At 41.7% G+C, this 23,624-nt stretch overlaps 1 protein-coding gene across 2 annotated transcripts in view; it reads left to right on the plus strand.

Annotated features, from left to right (window-relative positions):
* lrrk2 (leucine rich repeat kinase 2) overlaps nucleotides 1-23,624 on the plus strand; it is a 123,508-nt gene that overhangs the window by 18,235 nt on the left and 81,649 nt on the right. For both annotated transcript variants that reach the window (XM_062981694.1, XM_008111593.3), the window contains exons 5-13: nucleotides 4,761-4,895; nucleotides 7,036-7,170; nucleotides 10,235-10,366; nucleotides 10,926-11,045; nucleotides 13,397-13,533; nucleotides 15,664-15,743; nucleotides 17,212-17,318; nucleotides 18,144-18,273; nucleotides 19,898-20,022. In XM_062981694.1, coding sequence (XP_062837764.1) covers nucleotides 4,761-4,895; nucleotides 7,036-7,170; nucleotides 10,235-10,366; nucleotides 10,926-11,045; nucleotides 13,397-13,533; nucleotides 15,664-15,743; nucleotides 17,212-17,318; nucleotides 18,144-18,273; nucleotides 19,898-20,022 — 1,101 coding nt within the window. The remainder of the gene's footprint in view (nucleotides 1-4,760; nucleotides 4,896-7,035; nucleotides 7,171-10,234; nucleotides 10,367-10,925; nucleotides 11,046-13,396; nucleotides 13,534-15,663; nucleotides 15,744-17,211; nucleotides 17,319-18,143; nucleotides 18,274-19,897; nucleotides 20,023-23,624) is intronic.

Raw genomic sequence — 23,624 nt, forward strand, 5'->3', positions numbered from 1 at the left:
CTTCCTCCCTGGAGGAATTTTTTGTTGGGAGGTGTTAGCTGGCTCTGGTTGTTTCCTGTCTGGGATTTCCCTATTTTCAGAGTGTTGTTCTTTATTTACTGTCCTGGTTTTAGAGTTTCTTAATACTGGAAGCGAGGTTTTGTTCATTTTCATGATTCACAGCAAACTAATAATAATAATAATAATAATAATAATAATAATAATAATAATAATAAGCTGATAAGGAGAAGACTTGGTAATGGCTATGGCTCACAAATGGGACTGAAGAAGAAGACAGAAGGCCTGATCCTTGCAGCCCAGCAGCAAGCCATCAGAACAAATGCAATTAAGGCCAAGATCGAAAAATCAGCTGATGACTCAAAATGCAAGGAAGCTGACGAAACCATTGATCATATCCTCAGCTGCTGTAAGAAAATCACACAGACAGACTACAAACAGAGGCACAACTATGTGGCCCAAATGATTCATTGGAATTTATGCCTCAAGTACCACCTCCCTGCAACAAAGAACTGGTGGGATCACAAACCTGCAAAAGTATTGTAAAATGAGCACGCAAAGATACTGTGGGACTTCCAAATCCAGACTGACAAAGTTCTGGAACACAACACACCAGACATCACAGTTGTGGAAAGAAAAAAGGTTTGGATCATTGATGTTGCCATCCCAGGTGATAATCGCATTGACGAAAAACAACAGGAAAAACTCAGCCGCTATCAGGACCTCAAGATTGAACTTCAAAGACTCTGGCAGAAACCAGTACAGGTGGTCCCAGTGGTGATCAGCACACTGGGTGCCATGCCAAAAGATCTCAGCTGGCATTTGGAAACAATAGACATTGACAAAATTACAATTTGCCAACTGCAAAAGGCCACCCTACTGGGATCTGAGCGCATCATCCAAAAATACATCACACAGTCCTAAACATTTGGGAAGTGTTCGACTTGTGATTTTGTGATACGAAATCCAGCATATCTATCTTGTTTGCTGTGTCATACAATGTCGTTGTGTCAATAATAATAATAATAATGACCCTGAGCTGGAAGGTGTCCAGAGGAAGAGGTCAACTAAAAGGATGAATAATCCCTATAAGGAGCATGTTAAAGAGCTGTTTACCTGCAGAAGAGAAGGTTGAAAGGAGACACGAGAGCCATTTATAAACATGTGAAAGGATGCCTTAAGAAAGAGGGAGCAGACTTTCTTTCTGCTGCCCTGGAGACTGGGACTCAATGGAGCCATGGCTTGAAATGACAGGAAAGGAAACACATTTAAATCCACTTCTGTGTGGATTTTAGTCCTATGTGGGTCATCGATCACCGTTCTGAAAGTGTGTGTGTGTGTGTGTGTGGGGGGGGGGGGGGTTCAGGCCTGGCAGGGTTGCTGGCCTGCACCCCCTCCCTCTTAGGAGGTTTCTCCTGGGGGCGCTGGGCGTGTGGGGGGGGGTGTCTTGGTCTTGGGGCTGTGGAGGCCGTGAGGCAAGCCCCACGCAGGACATCTTCTGCCTCCCCCCCATTTGGGCCCTGGTCTCGGTGTGGGGGTTGGAGGCCGTTTCAAGCTGCATGGCTCCTGGTTGAGTGGAGCCATTGAGGCTCCATTCCCCCTTCCCATCCGCTGCTCTCCAGGGCAAGGGGGGGGGGGTCTTCGAGTCTGCGTGGCTCCGGGATGGGTGCAGGGTGCTTGCGGAACTCTTTGGCTCCATTCCCCTTCTACCTGCTCTCTTCTCAGGGGCCGTGTGGCTCCTAGTTTGGAGGGAGGGCATCTGCAGAGCCAGTTGGGCTCCATCCTCCAGTTGTCCTCAGTGGGTTTTTCCCACCGCACGCTGGAGGGGTGCGGGGCTTGGGGCAGTATTTCTCGTGCATGCACTGTATGTTGTTGTTTTTTTTTTGGGGGGGGGTTAAGTCCTTTAAGTCCTTTAAGTCCTTTTAAAGTCCTTTTCCCTTAAAAGGACTTGTGTGTATGTCTTTTTCTTTGTGGTGGCATTTTGTTGCCAAATTTTGTGTTATTTGCTCCAGTGGTTTTGTTGTTAATTCGGTCCTACAAGCGGACAGTACATTTTTATGTACAGTAGAATCTCACTAATCCAAGCCTCGCTTATCCAAGCCTCTGGATAATCCAAGCCATTTTTGTCGTCAATGTTTTCAATATACAGTAGAGTCTCACTTATCCAACATAAACGGGCCGGCAGAATGTTGGATAAGCGAATATGTTGGATAATAAGGAGGGATGAAGGAAAAGCCTATTAAACACCAAATTAGGTTATGATTTTACAAATTAAGCACCAAAACATCATGTTAGACAACAAATTTGACAGAAAAAGTAGTATGCAGTATGCAGTATTGCTACGTAGTAATTACTGTATTTATGAATTTAGCACCAAAATATCACGATATATTGAAAACATTGACTACAAAAATGCGTTGGATAATCCAGAACGTTGGATAAGCGAGTGTTGGATAAGTGAGACTCTACTGTATCGTGATATTTTGGTGCTAAATTCGTAAATACAGTAATTACAACATAACATTACTGCGTATTGAACTACGTTTTCTGTCAAATTTGTTGTGTAACATAATGTTTTGGTGCTTAATTTGTAAAATCATAACCTAATTTGATGTTTAATAGGCTTTTCCTTAATCCCTCCTTATTATCCAAGATATTCACTTATCCAAGCTTCTGCCGGCCCGTTTAGCTTGGATAAGTGAGACTCTACTGTATATAGATAGTATATTTTAATTCCTCTTAACCTCCCCTTCTGATTTCTGTCTTTTGTTTGTTTGTTGTTGTTCTCTATTGTATCATCATAACGTTATAGCACATCCTTCTACTGTGCCATCTTAGCACTATTACAACTCCAGGTTTTTTTTTAAAACCAGTCACAATGCTATAGGTGGGGTATGGGAGTTAGTAATGATGCTATTAATGTGACTGAAACAACATGGAAATTTATTTATTTATTTATTTATTTATTTTCCGCCCTTCTCACCCTGAAGGGGACTCAGGGCGGATCACATTACACATATAAGGCAAACATTCAATGCCTTAACATAGAACAAAAACAAGACAAACGCAGGGCTCCGATCTGGCCTCGAACTCATGACCTCTTGGTCCGAGTGATTTGTTGCAGCTGGCTGCAGCTGGTTGCTCAACAGCCTGCGCCACAGCCCGGCCCAATGATGCACTTAAAGCACACATATGGAAAGAGTGAGATAGAGAGCATCAGCAATTAGTTGCTTTCACAAGACCAACTGGAGAGGATTTAAAACAGAATAAAATGACATAAACATGTGATATGATAATACAACAGTGTGTAAGAAAAGAAACAGAGAGATGGAGAGTGCGGGCGTGAGTGTGTGCATCTCCTAGTCTTCATTAATCAGGCAGCTAGTAGTTGATAGAATGAGTTCAAATACAAAGTTAGATGGTTGAGTGGAAGGAAGTGTGCCTTTTAGGTCTACAATTTATTTTAAGGAAGACCTTGAAAAATGTCTTTGAATTCCAGAGTGTCATCCTACCACTGTTAGGGATGGATTCAGCCTGTCATTGTATTAATTATTCTTAGCAAAAACTGTCTGAGCTTTCTTAATATCCTTGAGGAAGGTGAGGTGGTGAGGAACCTTTCCAATCTCGAAAGGATTCCATCAATTTTAAGTGCTGTATATCAATGAAAGAAATGAATTGAGCTGTTTTATGTGTATTCTCCCCCCCCCCCCACTTTTCAGGTAAATGCTACATTTTGTTAAGTTGTGTAGATGTTCAAGTTTAGATATAAAATATATAAAATGTTACATAGATTTTAATCCTTTCATTACATGCAATATTAATTCAATGGCTAAAGAGATTCACCGTTCAGGTACAAATAGTATGGTATGCACATTGATTAGTTGGCAAGTTTCTTTGAAATCACTGGATTTTCTGAATAAATATGGGTATGGTTGCTTTGTTATTTAAGGCTGCATTCTGGTACAGGTTGAATATCCCTTATCCAGAATTCTGAAATCCGAAATACACCGAAATCTGAAATTGTCCTTATGGGTAGCTACGATAGTAACACTTTCATTTTCTGATGGTCCAATGTATACTAACTTTGTTTCAAGCACAAAAATATACATTACTTATCTATTTAGACTTTGGTTTCATCTCTAAAATATTTCATTATGTATATGAGTATCCAAAATAAATAATAATAATAATAATAATAATAATAATAATAATAATAATAATAATAAAACTTTATTTATACCCCGCCACCATCTTGCTGTGGGGACTCGGGGTGGCTTACATGGGGCAGAGGCCCAAACAACATAAGGACAAAATATAAGCAATATAATACAATCACAATATAAAACAGATAAAACAGTAATGCAATATATCAATTAAAACAACAATACAGGATAAAAAATTACATTAAAAACACATAAAAGGTAAGACCGTAATAAATACAGGATAGATTATTAAAAACCCTCTGGGGCTGATTAATTAATGACTGTATCTCCGAAGGCCTGCTGAAACATCCAAGTCTTCAGTTCTTCAAAATACTGATTTTCAAGTTCTTCAAAATACTGATCACTTCTGGAGCAGTCATTTTGAATAAAGGATAGTGTGTATGCAGAATTGAGTACTCTAACACAATTCAAGTGGCCATACCTTGGATTGTCCGGTAAAGGTTAGATGACAAAATCCTAAATGTGAAATAATGTGATTCTGAGATGAAAAAAAAGTATTTAATAATTAAATAACTTGCAGATGTTCCCTTCTATTTGTAGATGAAATAACACTTCTTCTCTTGGAAGAAGGGACTGATGTATTTTTATTGGTTTTTGATGCTATGGATACATTTTCTGATAATGAAGAGATCCAGAAATATGGATGCAAAGCTTTGCACATGCTTCTGGAAAAAGGTAAATAATATAATTCAGTATTTTTATTCTTCAGTTTTCTGGTGCCATATGGTGAAATAGGAAAAGGTTTTATGTGGTAAAGTGCTCTTCAGAGAAATAGCTCTTGACTACTCGGAAGTGTTCTGTGTACTCTTTTGCTTTCTCACCCAAAGAAAAATAATCTCTGGAAAGAAACAATAAAATCAATAGTTTGCAATTCCATGGTGAATGAAAGTGTTGACATAGAGGAACACATCATTTGTTTTTGCTGGGATGCATCTATGTTGTGAAATTAATGCAGATCGACACCACTTTAACAACCATGGTCTAATGCCATGGAATAATGGGAGCTGTAGTTTTACGTTTATAGCCTTCTCTGCCAAATAGTGCTGGTAAACTACACTTCCAAGAATGCCACAGCATTGAGCTATGGCAGTTAAAGTGGTGTCAGACTTTAACTCACATTGGAGAGGTGAGAGCTATCACATGTATTCTAGATCCTCACCCTTCCCATTTGATCAAACAGGCAAGAAGGTGACTGGAGTGGCAGAGTACGTGAACACTGTGGTCAGTGCTTCCTTGGAACAAAATTCCAACTTGCGTAAAGGAGACAGCTATGAGATCTATATTAAAAAGCCATCCCTGACCCTTTCCATAATGGACAACTATCGACCAGTGGCCAACCTTCCCTTTTTGAACAAGGTTTTGGAGAATGTGGTGGCCTTCCATCTCCAGGGGTTTCTGGGTGAAACCAGTTACCTAGATCCCTTTCATTCTACTTATGGAACAGAGGCAGCTTTGGTCACCTTGGTGAATGACCTACATAGAGAGCTAGATGGGGGAGCATGTCCCTGTTAGTTCTCCTGGACTTCTCATTGGCTTTTGATGCCGTCAACCATGGTATCCTTTTAGGCCATCTCACTGGGATGGGACTGGGAGACAGTGGCTCTGGTCCTTTCTGGAGGGCTGTACCAAGAAGTGGATGCTCGTGGACTCCTGTTCAAACCCCTGGCCACTGACCTGAGGGGGTTCCTCTGAGTTCTGTTTTGTCCCCCATGCTGTTTAACATATACATGACATTGCCGGGAGAGGTCATCCGGAGTTTGGTTCCACCTATATGCAGATGGGGGCCCCTGGTGGCACAGTGTGTTAAAGCGCTGAGCTGCTGAACTTCTGGACCAAAAGGTCCCAGGTTCAAATCTTGGGAGCGGAATGAGCGCCCATTGTTAGCCCCAGCTCCTGCCAACCTAGCAGTTCGAAAACATGCAAATGTGAGTAGATCAATAGGTATCGCTCTGGCGGGAAGGTAACGGCGCCCCATGCAGTCATGCCGGCCACATGACCTTGGAGGTGTCTACGGACAACGCCGGCTCTTTGGCTTAGAAATGGAGATGAGCACCAACCCCCAGAGTTGGTCATGACTGGACTTAACTTCAGGGGAAAACCTTTACCTATACCTAGTTTGAATGCTACAGTAATACCTTCTATGCCCATTTTTATATTAAGACTAAGGAAAATGCAAGACCTGGCAACCCCTGGTTCTGAAAAGGAACATATACTTCAGCTACTTTTAATTGCTGTGCTATTGTTTCCAAATTTAAAGTTAGCATAACAAAACTACACTATGTAACAAAATTTGAAAAGAATTCTGTTCTGGTTTGAAAGTTGAGACTCTAGGAGATATTCATGGAAAAACTATGCACAATGTCCCGCAAAGTTTTTGCAGTTTAATAAACATTTTCCATGGTTTTATGATAGAACCAATTAGGAAATGAGATAATCTGAGATAAGAAGATAATCTGGGATCAGATCCTGGGATATAGGGGCAGTGTGGAAGGGCCAAAATCAGAGGTTTCAGCCAAGGAATTGTTCATGACAGCCATCATTATAGGGTCAGGGTGAGCCTTATGTGGATTTTATACAGCTGTGTGGAAGGGGCCTACATTAACCCCAAAACCTTGTATTCACTGCAAATGGACTGCTGGCCGTCTTCATGATGCACATTGGATTCTGGTGAGTATTGCAGGGTTTTGCATTTTAAACCCACTTTGCAAAAGAAACCCTCCTATCCTGTGTTAACTTATTAGTTGTCAATACACTTGTGTAAATATACCACGGATGTTATGTTTATATCATATTTCTTTTTTCTAAAAAAAATCAGTTCCAGATGAGCAGCTGATGGAATTTGTTGAAGACAAAGACCACATGATTATACTCAATGTGTTTAAAAAATTCCCAGAGAAAGAGAACCTAGTCCTTCCTGCACTTTTATCTCTACATTCATTAGCCGGGCCGCGTAAGTATGGTTGTTTTAATACCTGGAGGGCAGAAGGATGACTAATGAGTCACTCGCTTCCTATTTTGACACTGTGAGTTGTTTCCTCTGGCCATGCATGCATTTTTTTAAAGGAGATGTCATTGGTAAAGTCTGGGTAGTATTTACCATATGAAAATGTTTTTCTCATTGTTTAACACTGAATACCTTCCTGTCTCTGTTGAATTGCACATAGCATCATGTCATCTTGTGAAATGGTCTTTTAGATCCCTTCTACAAAAATCCAGATTATTTGCTTTGGATTATATGGCAGTGTAGACTCATATAATTTATTTATTTATTTATTTACAGTATTTATATTCTGCCCTTCTCACCCTGAAGGGGACTCAGGGTGGATCACAATGTGCACGTACGTGGCAAACATTCAATGCCATATGAACATAGAGACAGAGACACAGAGGCAATTTAACCTTCTCCATCTTCCAGCTTCCTGAGGGTATGCTCGATTTTGGCCACAGGGGGAGCAGCTGCTTCATCATCCACTGTGATGCCGAGTTCTTGGATACTTCCTCATTCCAAACTCTGCTGGATGATTTTTATGGTTTTATAGTTAAATTAGCCTCCCCACATAAGTGGTACCTAAATTTCCTACTTGATAGATGCAACTATTTTTTGGGGTTGCTTAGGTCAACAATGAGCAGGGCTGTTTTTTATTTTAATGGTCGGGTGCTCACTCTGATACAGACTGGCCTTGAACTCATGACCTCTTGGTTATAGTGACGAAGTGGCTACTAACCAGTCTGCGTCACAGCCCGGCCCATATAATCCAGTTCAAAGTGAATAATGTGGGTTATCTCCTTTGATAATCTGGATTATATGGCAGTGTAGAAAGGGCCTTAGATTTTCTTGGATTTACTGATCACATCAGCCAAGCCAGCATAGCCAGGGTGGGGGATGATAACAGTTGCAGTTCATATTCCCCATCCTTGGTATTAATGATCATAGCTCATTGATGTAGTGAATGCATTGCCTAAAAACGGTCTACATCTTGGATAGCTTTTGCGGAACTAAATTGCCTGACTTGGTATAATGTGCCAAATGCAGAAATGATACAGATAGGCACAGAAGAAGAACAGTGACAAAGTTGAGATCATTTCTGCATAAATGTATGATCTTTTTTATGCCACTTTCCGATTTGGAAATTAAAAGCAGGAAAAGTATTTTTGTGTGTCTCAAAAGTGGCTTTTCATTGCACAATACATGACCAACAGTGAAGCAGTGTGTGAAATCTGAACAAGCACAGATTGCTGTCTCAAGATTATATGCTGAGATTCTTCTCGGCTGGGTGTGTTAGCCTTTAGAAATGATTGCTGCTGGCACCATGCCTTGTCTGCCCACAGCTGGCATAGCAAAACTAATGGAAAACATTTCAGAATAAAGATTTCTTAGAATTCTGTCTTGGATATCTTGTATTACTAAATTGTTATGAACACTCTGTACAGAATGTATGCTGAAGATACAGCCATGCTAGTTTAGCAGGGGGGGGGAAATCCATATGATGATTTTTAACAGTCTACAGTTCAGGATAACAGGAATTGAGAGATTTGGAAAGGGATGCAATTCAACTGTGCTGTATATGATGTATCTGCAGACGGATGCCAGATTCAATGCTTGATATTTTTAGTTGGGAATTCCTGATACTGGAGAAATGGCCAAGGGAAGCTTTTTTGGGTGGGAAAAAGTGGGAAGCTTCTTTGGGTGTTTTGGGGACTATGAGAATTATTTTGGAAACCCAGAAGTTCTCCACCTCAGATAGAAAGATGCTCTTTGAAAGAAAATATTCACAGAGCAAACTACAGTAGAGTCTCACTTATCCAAGCTAAATGGGCCGGCAGAAGCCTGGATAAGCGAATATCTTGGATAATACGCAGAGATTAAGGAAAAGCCTATTAAACATCAAATTAGGTTATGATTTTACAAATTAAGCACCAAAACATCATGTTATACAACAAATTTGACTGAAAAAGTAGTTCAATATGCAGTAATGTTATGCTGTAATTACTGTATTTACGAATTTAGCACCAAAATATCACGATATATTGAAAACATTGACTACAAAAATGGCTTGGATAATCCAGAAGCTTGGATAAGAGAGGCTTGGATAAGTGAGATTCTACTGTATTTGAAAACAAAGGCTCCTTCTACACTGCCATATAATTTAGATTATCAAAGCAAAATTTTCTTTGAACTGGATTTATTTATTTATCATGTCAGAAGTGAACCAAGGGTATAAGTTGTAATGTATTTGAAAACACAGAGTTAAAAACAACAACAACAGCAACAGCAACAACTTGCCATTATACTAAATGTCCTCTGACCAGTAGCTGACCACTTGGAGTGCTTCTGGTGTTGCTGTAAGAAGGTCCTCCATAGTGCATGTGGCAGGTCTCAGACTGCGTTGTAGTAGGTGGTCTGTGGTTTGCTCTTCCCCACACTCGCATGTTGTGGACTCCACTTTGTGGCCCCATTTCTTAAGGTTGCCTCTTCATCTTGTGGTGCCAGAGCGCAGTCTGTTCAGCACCTCCCAAGTCGTCCAGTCTTCTGTGTGCCCAGGAGGGAGTTTCTCATCCGGCGTCAGCCACTGATTGAGGTTCCGGGTTTTAGCCTGCCACTTTTGGACTCTTGCTTGCTGAGGTGTTCCTGCAAGTATCTCTGTAGATCTTAGAAAACTATTTCTTGATTTAAGGTGTTGGTTGATACCTTCACAGGGGAAGGGCTGGAGATGTCAATGCTTTGGTCCTTTCATTGCTGGCTGCTACTTCCTGGCGGATGTCAGGTGGTGCAATGCTGGCTAAATAGTATAATTTCACCAGTGGTACGGGACATAGACATCCTGTGATAATGTGCCATGTCCCATTAAGAGCCACATCCACTTTTTAAACATTTGAACTGGATTATGTGAGTTTACACTCCCATATAATCTAGTTCAAAGCAGATAATCTGGATTTTATATGGCAGTGTAGAAGAGGCCTAAATGGGTATTCAATCATGTAAGATGAACCTTTTTTCTCCTTGTTGTCTTTAGCTAGCAATGTGGAAGTTCTTATGTCTGGAAATGTAAGGTGTTACAATATCATAGTTGAGATGATGAAAACCTTCCCCAAGAGTGAGCCAATTCAGGAAGTGAGCTGCTGCTTGTTGCACAAACTTACCCTGGGTAAGTCCAGAAAGAAGACTTTTCTGCCCTTTGTTTATTTAGACTATTATTATACTACTTGGGGCGGAGTGGTGGAGGAAAGATGTGTAGCTTTTGGGCCTCTCTTTTTAAAGAAGGATCTTGATACTTGCTGACAATCATCTCTTGAATCTCTTAATAATCAGCAGTCCTATATAAATGTGTCTAAGAGTGAGTCCCATTGAAGGTAATAAAGCTTATTCTAAGTAAACATGCATATGTTTGCACTAAAATACAAAAAGTCCTTCTGAAGGAGACTCAAGATGAAACAATAGCTCTGGCGGAGCTTCCATCGTCTTAGCCTTTCCTAAAGCACCAGTATTTCCCTGCAATTGTCACTTTGTGTCGGTCCAATTATGTACCCAAATGCTCATGATCAAATAATTCACAATGAATTTGGTTATAATTGGAGGGCGGGGGGGGGGGGGGATCTCGGCATAGGCATTCTTTCAGTTTTCTCACTTCAGACCATATACTGTGTGATGTGTATACAAAGTGTATGCAGACTCAATTAGCTACTACAATCTCCTTTCACTTCCAGAAAACTTCTTCAATATACTGGTATTGAATGATGTACATGAAGTCATTGTGGAGGCTATTGAAAAATATCCTGCAAATGCAAAGCTACAGGCTGCAGGCCTCAGCTGCCTGGCTCTTCTCAGTAAGTAATCTATATATATCAAAGGATAATGGTGTCGCTCCACCAGGCAAAACAACAAAACTAAAGGCCCCCCAACCTAGAAAATTGACAACACAACCCCTCATCTATGTCTCTACGTTCTTACGCTCAACAAAGGATCACCCCCCCCCCCCCAAACAGGGAAACACCCACTCTTTGAAGGTCCAAACCCATTCGGTACTCATCACTCTCTCATCTCAAAACACAAAATAAAGAGGAACACTCTGAGAACAAAGGAATTCCATCCAGGAAACAATCAGGGCCACCTAACACCTCCCAACAAATGATTCCCCCCCTCTAAGACACGCAACCACCTAAAAAAAGCCACAGCAACGCATGGCCGGGCACAGCTAGTAGTAGATATTAAAGTGTATTAGGTTTCTCAGTTCCCATCTACACTGCCATATAATGCAGTTTAATTGCATTGTATGGCCGTGTAGATAGGGCATCAGACCCCTTCTACAGTGCCATATAATCCAGATCATCAAAGCAGGTAATCCACATTATCTGCTTTTAGCTAGATTATATGAGTATATTATATATATGGTATTGTATTATATTGCTAGCTTGGGTACCCGGGCAGTGCACTGGTATTGGAAAATGTCATTGTTTGTTTTTGGATGTTAGGTCATATCAGTTTGGTCATATTTACGTTTTTTCTTAGAAAAAACCCCCCAGTTTTTGCTTTTGTTTTTTATGAATCCTCCGATTAGAAAATGCATAAGGATGTGAGGGAACTACAGTATCCAAAAATCTTGGATAAACTCTCCCAAAACTCCCCCAGTATTCGCAGTTGGCCATGTTGAGTCTGTGTGCCAAATTTGGTCCAGATCCGTCATCTGCTGGGTTCAGTGTTCTCTGGATAAGGCTACTTATGGCACTCCACTTGTCACTTCTTTCCAGAATGAAGAGGAAGCATTGGTGAGCATCCTTTGGGTTTGCTGACTTATCCAATTACAGTTCCACCTAATGTAGTTTTGCCTAGCCCACATTTGATTAGTTTGTTTGCCAGACGGTCATAGGGGACCTTATTGAAGGCCTTACTGAAGTCCAGATACACTACATTCATGATATTCCCTGCATTGACCCAGCTTGTAACTCTATTGAAAAAAGAGATCAGATTTGTCTGGCATCACTTGTTTTTGATAAATCAGTGTTGACTATTAGCAATGACCGCATTCCTTTCTAAGTGTTGGCAGACCACTTCCTTAATGATCTTTTCCAGAATTGTACTTGACCTACATCCAGAGAGCACTCTTAACCCGTGGCAAGTTTGGATCTGGACCAAACGTGCCACAAATAATGGTACTTGCAGTACCTTCACAGATATTGTGGCCCCCACCAACAATGGACTGGGACCAAACTTGCCACAGAGAAGCCCCATGACCAACTGAACATACTGCAGGAGTTAGTGGGATGGACTTTGTTTCTGGGAGTTATAGTTCACCTACATCCAGAGAAACAGTGACGCCCACCAACAATGGACTGAGACCAAACTTGGCACAGAGAAGCCCCATGACCAACTGAACATACTGCAAGGGTTAGTGGGAAAGCACCTTGATTTTGGGAGTTATAGTTTACCTACAGCCAGAAAGCACTGAACCAAATTTGATCCAGATGTCGGATCTGGACCAAACTTGGCACACAGATCCAACATGACCAACTATGCATACAGGTCTGGTTTGGGGGTGATTGAACTTGGATCTGGAAGTTGTAATTCGCCCTTATCCAGAGATTTGTATCTGTACAAAACTTCAGTAATATTACCTAACATCCCAAAATAAACAATGTGTTCTTCTAATAACCTGGGCACCACCAGGTCCCCAAGCTAGTATAAAATAAACCTACAGGTTTTCTATTAGACAGTTTGTTGTCTTAAATAGTGTCTTGTTATCTCTGGCCCTTCTGCACTGCCCTATACTGCAGATTATCAAAGCTGATAGTTCACATGATCTGCTTTGAACTGGATTATATGAGTCTACACTGTCATATCCAGTTCAAAGCAGATAATCTGGATTTTCTATGGCAGTGTTAAAGTAAGGGGCTTTGGAGAGATCTCACTAATTTCATTTGCTGAGAAGCAACATCTCTGTTTGGAAAGCTTTCCTGTAATGGTGATGAGCAAAACTTTGCTGTTATTCCACTGGACTATAGCTCACATAATTCCCCAGGCAGAGCGGGTAATAACAAATGGATGCCAAAAAACGGAAATCAGATCTTTTGCAAATAACAATTACTATGTTTCATCACTTTTGCTAATCTTTACTAGAGTGTATTAAGAAATGGATATTCCTATTATCAAAATACAAATCAATGATAACTCTTCTCTGCAGCAGAAACAATATTTTTAAATAGAGATTTGGAAGAAAACGAGGAAGAAGAGGAAGAGGAAGAGGAAGAAGAAAAAACATGCTGGTTTAAAGCATGTTATAAAGCATTAAAACTGCACCGGAAAAATACAGATGTGCAGGTAAGAAGTCAACAAATCGTGCAAAGGGGGAGCCTCAAGAGGCAAGGCAAGTTTGTGACTGACATATTTTGTTTCAGTTTTAACAAGAAGAAAGAACCATAAGTTCACAGGCAAGCCTCTTCTTGAGCATCTGTTTACTGCTAAGTTTTACAATCATGCTTTACAATCCTCAGCATGACTTGTACTCATGGGAGACCTGTTAGGTACACATTTTTCTCTTATATTTATTTTATTGATGGGAGGCTACAGCTCCAAGAGTTGTTTGCTTAAGGGCACACTTGTCAAAGTTGGATGCAATACTAAGGCAGTCTGGAAGGATCTTGGATATCTATCTATACACACAATAAAAGTGAAAAATATATATGTGGAGGAGGCGTCCACTTACACAGACAGCCTTTTGCCTCCACAACAGCTATAGTTCTCACTAAGCAGGAGCCCTCCATTCACTGACATTTCAGGTTATAGCAAGTTCCATAAACATGTCCAAGAGCCCTATCAATGTCGTCCATAAACACCATACTGCCCATTACCCAAGTGAAGCCTTTCATTTGGGGACCATTTTCTGTTTCTCCTCCACCAAAGACACCTCCCAGGTTCCTTTCTCTCCAGTGCTGTGAAATTTGCATGACCCTGCCCACTGCCTCTCCCTTAACCCTTTCATAGTCTTTTCAACTGTCTGCAAAACAAATAAAGCAGCAACTAAACATACTGGAGGAGTTTGGGGGGACTGACTCCACATGATGGAAGTTGTAGTTCACCCTGCATCAAGATATATCACCGTGATCCCCACTGACAATGGACCTGGACCACATTTGGCACACAGAACCCCCATGAACAAAGAAAAATACTGGAAAAGTTTGGGGGGGATTCACCTTGATTTATAGCCATTGTAGGTACTGGGATTTATAGTTCACCTGCAATCAAAGAGCTCTCTGGACCTCACCAACGATAGACCTGGAACTAACTTGGCACACAGAACCCTTACAAAGAACAAAAAATACTGGAGGTTTTTGGAGCAATTGATAGGAGTTGTAGCTTACCTACACTCAGAGCACACTATGAACCCAAACAATGATGGATTTGTCCCAAACTTTGCATACAGACCCAACATGGCCTATTGCAAATACTGTCAGGGTTTGGGGATGATTGCCCTGGGAATCTGGGAGTTGTAGTTCACCCTTATCCAAAGAGGACTGAACCCAGCCAATGATGCATCTGGACCAAAGTTAAGTGATATTAGCTAGCATCCCAAAACAAACAATGCCTTCTTATAATAACCCAGGCACTGCTGGGCCCACAAGCAATTACTTTATAAAACATGGGTTTAAATTTTTCCTCTGCCTTTGGCCCCTTTGGCAGTGTAGACTCCTATAATCCAGTTCAAAATAGATACTGTGGATTATCTTCTTTGATAATCTGGATTATATGGCAGTGTAGAAGGAGCCTGGATTTTACCTAATGTAGTTTCCAAAGTAGAAATGTTCTAGTATTATATGCCACATCATTATACAGTGTTCCCTCACTTATCGTGCTGGTTACGTCCCAGGACCACCACAATAAGTGAAAATCCATGAAGTAGGGATGCTAGGCTTCTCCTCAGGAAGGAAGTAGAAAGAGGGAGGGAGGAAGGAAGGGAAGAAAGAGGCAGGGGAACATGGTACCGTCTCCTTCTCCTCCTGCTGCCATTTGGGCTTCTTTTCCGCCCCACCACCCACACCCGACTAAGACCACCGCCACTGTAAATCATACGTTTTTATGATTTATGATACTATTTTAGTGTTTATTAAAAACCGCGAAACGGCAAGGGCGCGAAAAGCAAACCGCGAAGTAACGAGGGAACACTGTAGTTTCAAGTAGCATTATAACTATTTACACAGGTTAAAAAACCATAAGATACTTTAAATCTAAAAAGATATTAAACAATACAATTTGATAAAGGCAAATTTTGAAAATGTAAATGTTTGTAAATTTATTTATAAGAGCTAGCCTGGTATAGTGTTTTGCAGATCCTGTGGGTTTTGATGCTTGCCTCATTGCCATGAATTATAGTGTTGATTATTTTTGGTATAAATTTAAAATGTTTACTTTGGATCTATTTGCTCAAATAGCTTCTTCACTCTTTTCATTTAGGAGGCTGCATGTTGGGCTTTGAACAACCTGCTTATGTATCAACGTAATCTTCACGAGAGGATTGGAGATGAAGAGAAAAAGTCAGTAGGTTTAGTTTCATGTTTGTTGTTCATATCCTGAGACACATATTTATAATTTTAGGTTTTTATATCTTCCTTCCATTATCAGAAATAAAATTGGAAGGAGATTGCCTTAAGAAAGAAGACATGGATACTCTTGCTTCATATATTATACATAGTTTTGACATGGTAATATTCCTAATACAGAAAACAAGCAGAATGAAGAAATACCACTTTTTGGTTTTTTCTCTCTCCCTTTTTGATCCTTTTTAAATCTCAGTTTTCCCACTTTCTTTACAATCAAATGTTCTCACTCTTTCGATGTTAATTTACTCTATCTTATAAGGTAAAACTTCAATAAAAATATATATTAAAAAAAGAAAAGAAAAAAAAGAAAAGAAATACCACTCTGAATGATCTTGCATGGAGACCACTCCATGTAACTAGAACAAAAAAGCCATAAGATTTTTTTTTCTCTGAGGTTTACTAGATAGTGCAGGTAAGCCTCCAAAGTGTAGGAATGAGCCACGAATAGCTGTTTCTATAGCAGCTGGGATAAGATTGAAAGTTTTTTTTTCTGTGAGTTTTTCCTAAAATAAGTTTATTGAAAGAAGTTTATATCTCCTTTATGCATCCCTCTCATTTCTCTCTGGAGCAGTGGTTCTCAACCTGTGGATCCTCAGGTGTTTTGGCCTTTGACTCCCAGAAATCCCAGCCAGTTTACCAGCTGTTAGGATTTCTGAGAGTTGAAGGCCAAAACATCTGGAGACCCCAGGTTGAGAGCTACTGCTCTGGAGGATCTTCTGAAAAAGGAGAATGGCAATGGGATGGAGTTGCTCAAAATCATTTTGGTGGTAGTCCTGACAAACTGAGGCCCCATCTACACTGCCATATAGTCAAGTTTCGAGATCCAGATAATCTGCTTTGAACTGGATTATATGGCAGTGTAGACTCATATAATGCAGTTCAAAGCAGGTAATGTGGATTATCTGCTTTGATAATCTGGATTGTATGACAGTGTAGATGCAGCCCCAATTGTGGCTGAATTCCAGCCCAGGGCAGAAATAGTAATATGTTAAGGCACTACTTGTGCTCATGTTGGCGTGAAAACTTTGCACTTTCCGGCTTTTATAGTTTGTATGGCAGAAGGACACGTGTATTCATCATCAAGCTTCAAGCAGGTTCACATATGGTAAGACTGTAGGACAGTGGTTCTCAACCTGGGGTCCCCAGATGTTTTTGGCCTTCAGCTCCCAGAAATCCTAACAGCTGGTAAACTGTCTGGTATTTCTGAGAGTTGTAGGCCAAAACATCTGGGGGCTCACAGGTTGAGAACCACTGCTGTAAAGGGACAGATGAAAATATGACACTTGTGTTGCCTTTTCATTCCTTATCCATCATGCCAGAAGAAAATAATTGTGTGTTGTTTTCTTCACTGTGACATTTTCATTGTTATTATAGCTTGTAGTTCTTTTTCTGCTTGTCTTAGGTTTCCCATTCATAGGGAAATGATGTTGGCCATGCTGATGCATTCCTCTTCAAAGGAAGTGTTTCAGGCAGCTGCAAATGCCTTGGCGACTCTACTGGAACAAAATGGTAAAGGAACTCAGTAGCTCTCATGGTGGGAAAGGAGAGGCATAAAACCTAACCCTAAACTAAATTGACCTGATCCTAAACACATTGTAATTATTAAATAGAAAGTTTAACTAAAACTTTAGGGAGCCCCTGGTGGCGCAGCGGATTAAACATTTGAGCTGCTCAACTTGCTGACCAAAAGGTCGCCAATTCGAATCCGGGGAGCAGAGTGAGCACCCGCTGTTAGCCCCAGCTTCTGCCAGCTTAGCAGTTCGAAAGCATGCAAATGTGAGTAGATTAATAGGTACCACTCCGACGGGAAGCTAACCGCGCTCTATGCAGTCATGCCGGCCACATGACCTTGGAGGTGTCTACGGACAACGCTGGTTCTTCGGCTTAGAAATGGAGATGAGCACCAACCCCCAAAGTCAGACACGACTAGACAATGTCAGGGAAGAACCTTTACCTTTAACTTAACTAAAAGGGAAATGAGTATAATTTGGGAACTGTGAAGAATTTTACATTTTGAATTTAAAATGCTGTTCATGTCCAGAGTAAGTTTTTTTGCATTTGTGTGCATTAACCCCGATCAAATCTAAACACACGGATTTAATTAAAACCTGTTGATGTAAATGTGAACTAAATGCAACTAACTCTAGTTATGTTCCTACCAAACTTTCCTGAGGGTGACTTATAAAGTCTTTGTTCTGAATACGTCTTTGTTTAAACAATTTTTATCTGGATTGATGATTGATTTTCATTTGGGATAAAAAATTAAAAGTCACACATTTTAAATTTAGATTCTTGCAACCACCACACATTCTTTACTTTGTTTTTGTATTGTAGTAAATATTAGAACAATTCTGTTGGCAAAAGGAATACACATGAATGTCTTGGACATGATGAAGAAACATTCAAGTTCTGCCGAAGTTGCAGAAAGTGCCTGCAAATTGCTGAATCGTGCTTTTGAAGGAAGGTAATTATATTGGAGAACCAACATAGTGTAGTGGTTTGAGTGTTGTACTAGACCAGGGGTCCTCAAACTTTTAAAGCAAAGGGCCGGTCTACAATCCTTCACACTGTTGAGGGGCCGAATTATCATTTGAAAAAGAAATACGAACAAATCCCTATGCACACTGCACATGTCTTATTTGTAGTGCAAAACAACAACAACAACAACAACAATGAAAGAACAATACAGTATTTAAAAATGAAAACAATCTTAACCAACATAAACCTATCAGGATTTCAATGGAAAGTGTGGGCCTGCTGCTGGCCAATGAGATAGTCAAGTTAATTAGGGTTGTTGTTGTTGTTGTTGTTGTTGTGTGCCTTCAAGTCATTTCAGAATTTGGGTGAGCCTAAGTCTAAAATTAATTATTTATTTATTTACTACATTTATTTACTACATTTATATCCCACCCTTCTTACCCTGATGGGGACTCAGAGCAGCGGTATGTAAATACAATATATTATATTATTAGCATAGCACAATATTAGCATTATACATTACTATATTGAACTATACCATTATACTGTAATACTATATGTAATATATAACATAATTAATATTATTATATGGTATTATTATTAGTATTATAATGTATAACATAATATTTTTATCAATATTATATGTATATACAATATATTATATTATTAAAACTGATATAAAAATATATTATAAAACTGAGGGTGGGGGCCAGGTAAAGGACCTTGGAGGGCCGCATCCGGCCCCCGGGCCTTACTTTGGGGACCCCTGTACTAGACTCTAGGGCCCCTTCTACACTGCCATATAAAATCCAGATTATCTGCTATAAACTGGAGTATATGGCAGTGTAGACTCAATCAGTTCAAAGCAGATAATGTACATTATTTGTTTTGATAATCTGGATTATATGGCAGTGTAGAAGGGGCCTAGGAGACCCCACTCAGCTGTTGAAACCTCCTGGGTGACCATGGGTAAGTTACACTCTCTCAGCCTAAGATGAAAGCAATGGTAAACTTCATTTGAACAAATCTCACCAAGAAAACTTTCATTATAGGGTTAACATAAGTCAGAATCAACTTGAAGGGCTGTTACAACAACAAATCTACATCTAAGGTTTTGATCAACAGTTTCTGAAATCAGTATTGTAGTTCTGCACATGGTTTGGTGTTCAAAGATTAGCAAAGTTTGGAAAGTTATTTTTAAACATTGTTTAGTTACATAGTGCCATGGACCATACTGTTAGTTAGTTACCATTTTCATTAGTTTTTTTAAAAAAAAATATTCCTTGTTTTCCAGCTTTTAAAAAAAGTAACCAAATAGTTACATTTTTATTCTGTTTTGAAAAGTGTATTAGGTTCATTTTTGTTACCGTAGAAACAGGAATGAGATACAACTCACCAGTTGTTCTCAAGTTCTGAAGTAAACCTAACCAAAAAAATCAAAGCATTTTCCCCAAATTAGTGAAGTTCTCCACTGTTGACATACAGTCGTAATGTAACTTAGTAATGCCTTCATTACACTATGTAACAAAAATGTAATAAGATTCATACCTGTTTAACAACAAATGTGTGATAATGTGGTGTTCAATGTTTTTAAATGATTGATCTTTCAGTTTTCTCCCTTTGGATATAATGACAGTAACTGCATCCAGAGTTGTGAAGGCAATGAGGAAACATAAAACGTTGGCATCTGTTCAATTAGAGGCCCTTCAAGTTATGTTACATTTTATGACTCCAGGTGAGAAAACTCATGAAGAATATTAGTATATATCATGATACAGAGAGGGATAATGACCAACAGTCAAGCATTCCTTGTAATGTCTTAATAATTTTTGATTTAAGAGATGGTGACTACAAGTTAACTGATCTTCTTAATTACACTATGTAACACAATTTTTGTTCCTGGGTTATAAATGTCATTTACTAATTGGCGCTGTCATAAAAACATAGGAAAAATTTATTAAACTGCAAAAACTTTGTATCTCATAAAGTTTCAACCAATTCAACATAGTTTGAGGCAGCCACAAAAACAAAGTTTCTGAAGTATAACAACTACTTTCAAAATAAGTACCATATAATTAAACAGGAAATTACACTTTCAAACCAGGAACAGAACATTTTTTTCAATTTTTGTTACATAGTGTTATTTGTTGTCAGAACCCTGCTACTAGAGCCTGGATGTGGCTCTGAGTTTCAGGGTCACTGACATTGATAAGACACCTGCGGCTCAGGACTTGGAGAAGAAACGGCTGCTGGACTTGGCGGGGAATTTGCGCGGGGTTTTACTGAGCGGGAAGAGACTGTTCAAATGAGGGGGAGGGTATATAAAGGAGGGTTGGTCGTAGTATCCCATTCTTGGCTTTTCTGATGTTCATGTTTCCTACAGTAAAAGTTTCTGGTGATATCACAGAGAGTCTTGTGTGTTCATTCAGGAGCGGCTGTGGTGAGCTGACACTAAGCCAAGAATACGGACACCATCCCGCTGTAGCGGTGAGGTGTAACATGCAAGTGGAGGATGAAGAGCTCTTGGGCGCAGGAGGAGGAAGGTCGGAAAGGGCCACTCCCGAGCCGGACGCTGAGTTCCACCAGCTGGCGGCCCTGGCGTCATCCACCGCTTATGCCCAGCCAAATGGGGTAACCCAGAGGCGTGGAGTGGTGCGGGGAGACAGCACCGGAGGAGAGGAAGGTTCACCTTCCCCAGGCCCGCAAAGGATGGTGTTTCTGGAGGAGAGGATGTCGGCGATGGAGACCACCCTGGCAGTGATGTCGAGGGCGATGGAGCGCCTGGCGGTTTTGGCGGAGCCGGAGAGAGGAAGGGAACTTCGGGCTAGCTCAATGTGGGACGTGAGCATGGGAAGCAGCCAGGGCTTTGCAGACCTCCCAGCACCGAAGGGAAGGGAAATGCGAAAGGAGCCCGGTGCCCGGCCCAAGATCCAACCAAGCCTGACGCGGGTGGAGGAGAGTGACGACGAAGGGGAAAAGCCTCCGAGAATCCCGGCTACGCTCCCAACTGAGACCCTGGTGCCCCTGGCGAATGCCGGGCGTGGCACAGGGCAAAGGGAAGCAGCAGCGGGGCCCACTGGTCCGCAAGGGGGCTTGCGACGGGCGGAGAATTGGGGATTGCCACCACAGGGACCCCTACCGAGACGAGAGGAACTTAGGATCGAGTTTGGGGGAGAGTCCTCTGAACTGGATTTTTTCCTGACCACGGTGAGGGGCTATATGGAGGACAATGCTCACACTTTTAGAACGGAATCCAGCCGGGTACGGGCCATTGGTGCAGTGTTGAAGAGGGGAGCGGCCAGCTGGTACGTTCAACTGCACGCGCGGCGCGACCCATGTCTGGGGTCACTCCGACGCTTTATGGGGGCCCTGGAGACCCGTTTCCGAGATCCACTGGAGCAGATCCGGGCGAGGGAGAAGTTGAAGACCGTCTCCCAGGGGCAGAGATCGGTATCTGAGTATGCGGAGGAGTTCCAATGCCTCGCTGAAAAGGTGCCGGAATGGTCTGCAGTGACAAAGATAGAACTCTTCAAAGAGGGGCTCAGGCGGGAGATCCTCTCCTGGGCGGTGCATCGTGATGAGCCTGACACACTGCGCGGATGGATTCAGCTGGCGGGGCGCATCGAGACATCGCTGGCCCAGGCGAGGAGGCACCGAGGAGGGCTACAGCAGCGGCCGCAGATGAAAGAGGGGAGCCGGAAGGAGGGATCAACCCCAGCCGGGAGGAGAACGGAGCCGACAGGGAACGTGAGCACCAGCAGGAGGGGCTGCTTCGTGTGCGGCCGTTTGGGCCACAGGGCTGCCGAGTGCTGGCAGAGAAAAGGGGAAGGCGGAGGCCCGCCCAAACCAAGAGCCGTGGCAGGGAAACGCGCCGAGGAAGAACCACCGATGAGGCACCACTCGGGGGGGTTGGTAAGTCAGGACAAAGCCATGATAGTGGTCCCCATTCAGCTTGAAAGTGGCAGCAAACAAGCAACCTGCAAAGCATTTGTGGATTGTGGATGTTCCAGGAACATCATCTCCCCTGAATTAGCCGAGGGATTGGGATGCGAAAGAACGAACCTAGAATCCCCAATAGCTTTTTCGCAGTTGGACGGATCCACAGCATCGGGATCATTAGCTAAGTACAGTGCCGAAGATGTAAAGTGTAAGATAGGGAGTTGGGAAGGAAAGGTATCATTTGTGATATCACAAATAGCCAGCTATAATGTTATACTAGGCATGCCATGGCTGGGGCAGGCCAACCCGCAAATCAACTGGGAGGAGAAGAGCATGATCTTCAGGATGAAGTTGGAAGAAGGGAGCCAGGAAGTGGAGAGGGAGCCGGGGAAAAGGGGGGAGGAAGACTCTATCAGGATAGCAGAACTGGCAGATAAATTACCCCCAGAGTATCGGGATTTTGTGGACGTATTTGATGAGAAGGAAGCAGACAGTTTCCCACCAAAGCGGAGAGTTGAAGTGAAGATAGAGCTAGTCCCAGGAGCAGAGCTTCCCAAGGCAAAAATATACCCAATGTCGGCTAGGGAAAAGGAGGAACTGAGAAAATACATTGATAAAAACCTAGCGAGGGGTTTCATAGAGCCTTCAAATTCCCCTTTAGGGGCGCCTGTGTTGTTCAGGCGGAAAAAGGACCAAACGCTGAGGCTCTGCATTGACTACAGGGGCCTGAATGCAATCAGTTCTGTAAATAAATACCCCCTACCCTTAGTGAAGGACTTGATCGCCCAGTTATCGGAGGGACAGATATTCACTAAATTGGACTTAATTGAAGCGTACCATAAATTGCAGATCAAAGCAGAGGACAGGTGGAAGACGGCCTTCTCCTGTGCATTCGGATTATTCAATTATCGTGTGCTCCCCTTCGGTTTGTGCGGCGGAGGTGCCGCGTTCATGCAATTAATCAACGAAGTGTTGCATCCATTGTTGTACAAGGGAGTCTTTGTTTTTTTTGATGACATATTGATAATATCTCGGACTAAGGAGCAACACATAGAACTAGTCAGGGAAGTCCTGCAAAAGTTGAGAGAAGCAAAACTGTATGCGAAGCTTGCCAAGTGCGAGTTCAATAAAGACCAGATAGACTTTCTGGGGTATAGGATTTCCTCCCAGGGAGTGGCGATGGACCCTGCGAAGGTAGAAGACGTGAGGGGGTGGGAAGCCCCCAAAACACGGAAGCAGCTGCAATCCTTCCTAGGGTTCGCAAACTTCTATAGAACATTTATCAAGGACTTTGCGCGCCTCACTTTGCCATTAACGGATTTGTTAAAGACTAAAGGCAGGGGAGAAACAGCCAAAGTGAAGGCCCCAGGGGCCAAACTGACCTGGACAATAGAATGC

The sequence above is a fragment of the Anolis carolinensis genome, chromosome 5, assembly GCF_035594765.1.
Source record: "Anolis carolinensis isolate JA03-04 chromosome 5, rAnoCar3.1.pri, whole genome shotgun sequence".
In the NCBI taxonomy this organism is placed as follows: Eukaryota; Metazoa; Chordata; class Lepidosauria; order Squamata; family Dactyloidae; genus Anolis; species Anolis carolinensis.